This window comes from Cyprinodon variegatus, unplaced genomic scaffold, assembly GCF_000732505.1.
Source record: "Cyprinodon variegatus isolate N-32 unplaced genomic scaffold, C_variegatus-1.0 Scaffold558, whole genome shotgun sequence".
Lineage (NCBI taxonomy): Eukaryota > Metazoa > Chordata > Actinopteri > Cyprinodontiformes > Cyprinodontidae > Cyprinodon > Cyprinodon variegatus.
The window spans coordinates 582,218-585,410 of NW_015151011.1; the positions used below are offsets into that span (position 1 = coordinate 582,218).

At 44.9% G+C, this 3,193-nt stretch overlaps 1 protein-coding gene across 2 annotated transcripts; it reads right to left on the reverse strand.

Moving 5' to 3' along the window:
* Positions 1-6: 6 nt before the first annotated feature.
* Positions 7-3,102, reverse strand: LOC107095592 (transcription factor 4). Of its 2 annotated transcripts, none has more exons than XM_015391747.1 (3): positions 2,424-3,102; positions 2,024-2,168; positions 7-1,015 (listed from the first exon to the last, which is right to left on the reverse strand). In XM_015391747.1, exons 1-3 carry the CDS (start codon positions 2,614-2,616, stop codon positions 967-969), a joined length of 387 nt encoding a protein of 128 aa, XP_015247233.1. In that variant the 5' UTR covers positions 2,617-3,102; the 3' UTR covers positions 7-966. The 2 variants fall into 2 exon arrangements, with proteins under 2 accessions (XP_015247233.1, XP_015247234.1); XM_015391748.1 differs by having other exon boundaries at positions 1,990-2,168; positions 2,424-3,091.
* Positions 3,103-3,193: the final 91 nt, after the last annotated feature.

A 3,193-nucleotide genomic window follows, 5' to 3' on the forward strand; every position in this document is an offset into this window, starting at 1 on the left:
CGCTGCGTTTAGTCGCTGTGCTCAAAGGCTGCATTTGATTGCTGGGTTTAAACGCTGCAATCAACCGCTGCGTTCAAAGACTGCGTTCGATCGCAGCCTTCATTCGCTCCTTTTAAAAGCTACGAACTAGCTCTGTGTTCAAACGCTGTGTTCGATTGTTGGTTTCGACGGCTGTGATCAAACTGCAATCAAACACCGCGTTCAATCGCTGCGTTTAAAAGCTGCGAACTAGCTCTGCGTTCAACCGCTGCTTTTGATCACTGCGTTTAAACATTGCATTCAGTCGCTGTGTTTGCTCGCTGCGATCAAACGCTGCGTTCAAACTCTGCGTTTAGTCGCTGTATTCAAAGGCTGCATTTGATTGCTGGGTTTAAACGCTGCGTTCAGTCGCTGTGTTTAAACGCTGCAATCAACCGCTGCGTTCAAACTCTGCGTTCAGTCGCTGCGTTCAAAGACGGCGTTTGAAGGCATTCGATCTCTGCGTTCGGTCGCTGCATTTAAACGCAGCGTGTGATATGTTTTGCTCCGTTCTGACCTCCTTAACCCCAACCGTCCTCGCTGCCTGCGTCAAATCCAACTTTTTATACATTTTCTCTTTTCTTAAACACATATAATATATATGTAAATTTACTATATTTATCCATATAGAACCTTTTGTGTTGGGAATGCTGATAAAACATGAAGCGTTTCCAGAGAAGCGAGTCCGCTGCCGTCTGCAGCAGCCGGTCCAACGTCTCCCATCAGAAACATCCAGTTCGCTTCAGCTGGAGATAAAAAGACACCAAAAAGCCACAAAATGCGACTCTGAGTTCCACGTTTTCTGGACCGAAGGAGGAGAGGAAGAGGACGACGATGGCGATGAGGAGAGTCGGAGGCGACGGCGGTTCTGACTTCCACAGGAACTACTTGGTCGGGCTGGAGTGACAGCGACTGTGATTGTTTGGCGGGTTTGGGTGGAAAACGCCGTCAGAGGAAGTGGTCACTCATCATCCTGATGAACTCCGGCACCTTGGACCTGGAGAACAGATGGAAACCGGGTCAGAGCGGCCATTAAGCCTTCGGTTCGTGACTGCTGGGTCAGCGGGGCAATAAGATGTAAACAGCAGCGTTACGGCGCAGTAATAAAATGAGCAAAGGGTTTGCCGTATGGTAGAACGGTTCTAAATCCAGTGAAGCAACATTTCCACGGCTGTGGCGACGCTCCACGGTCCTGCTGTCATCATCATCATCATCATCACCATCATCATCATCATCATCACCATCATCACCATCATCATCATCACAAACAGAAACACTTTCTTCAACATTTCTGAACCTTATCAAAGGTTAATTACAAAGATATTACATTTTTCATTCCAGTTTAGTTCTGTTAAAACATTTTTACTGGTAAAATAATTTTAAATTTAATTCAGGTTCAATTTAACATTTCAAATTGGTCCAAAGTTTTCTATCAAAGGAAAACAGGATTATGTGTTTAGCTGGAAATAAAATAAATTAAGGGCATCTTCAGCTTTTGGCCTCTAGGTTTACGTGTGGATTTAATAATTACTCGTTTAAAAAAGTTAAAATTTCCACATTTAGAAACTGGTTCTAATATTACTGGAAGAAAAGAAAATGTTTCAAGAATTCAACAGTAAATTATTATGTGTTCCACTTTTAATTTCATTCTTTTTCAGATTTTATTTAGCTATTTATTTTTTTTTACTTTGAAAGATAATTTTATGAATTTCTTTCCTTTGCAGATTTCACCGTCTGCTTTCTGTATGGGAACCATAGAAACGCTGATATAGACGGTGAAATCTGTAAAATGGGATTTTAAAGGAAAGCCGTAATTAACACTAAATCTCCTAAATTAAAGGAACATGGTTATTTTTGGTCATGTGACCTTCCTTCCATCCTGGATGGTTTCTGGAAGCTGATTGGTTGTCGGCCTGATCTGAGTCAAACGTACGACAGCAGCAGGTTAGTGCAGAAGTGAAATCTTCTGACCATTCAGGGGGGAGGAGAGTTTGCTGCGGTTTACATTTGTCCCATGGGGTTTGGTCCATCGCCCATGGCGGCGGCGGCGGCGTGGTGGGCGGCAGCCAGCGAGAGGGGGGTCCCATCTGATGTGACCTTCTCCTCTTCGCGGCGCTTCAGGCAGGCTGCCTTGGGGTTCAGGTTCCTCTCTGCAAAGAAAGAAAGCAGAACAATCAACAGGAGATCTGCTGCCCCCTGCTGGAGCTCAACCAGAGTCCAGTTTGACAAAAACATCAAAGTAAATATTTTATCAATTTAAAGTTTTTTTAAATATTTTTAGCTGAAGTTTTATGCTGTTTTTGCTGCTGACATTCAGGCCTTTCTAACTCATCTAGTCTATGGATGTAAAATCATGATGACTCAGCAGGACTCCCAGACGGTGAACAGGCTGACTGGAGGCTGACCTCGGACTTGCTGCTCCAGGCTGAGGATGACGGCGACCGCCTGGTGCAGGATCAGTAACTTGGTCTGCGGCTTGTCGCTCTTCAGATGCAGCTGCACCATCCGGCCCAGTTCCTTGAACGCCTCGTTGATGTCGCGGACGCGCAGCCGCTCCCGAGCGTTGTTGGCCATCCGCCGCTCTCGCTCCCTCTCCATCTTCTGCTCGGGGCTCAGGTCCTCGTCGTCGTTGTTGCTGAGGTGATAAGCCAGGAGGAAGATGAGGATGATGGGAGGAGCCAAGACGTTTCAAAGGAAGAGGGTTTAGTTTATCACACAGAGGTTTAGGAGTTAAGTCAACATTTTATGCAAACAAAGTTGGTCGCTGAGATCAAACTACACCTCCCAGCATTCACTGCAGCGCTGATGTCACACAGGGAGCTAACACATCAGCGCATTGGAGAGCCAGACGCTGAAAAGATTCATCAACCTTTCCATCCATCAGATCTTAATCCCAGATTATAGAATCTGAGCATAGATTCTCCATGGTGATGCAAAACGTTTAGTTTCTGATTTTTTCCTGAGTTCCATGAAGGAGCAGTTAGCCGCATGCTAACAGCCGTTTTAATGAAGCCAAATGAAAGAGAGAACAAGTCCTAATCTGATTGGCCTGGATTAAATTGGTGTAGATTAGCAATCCAGGATGTTATGGAGTTATTTTTGAACTGCTGCCTTCTGCCTGCCTAAAAGGGCAGTTATTGAAATCAATACTCAGTTCAATACTCTGGAAAAGTAT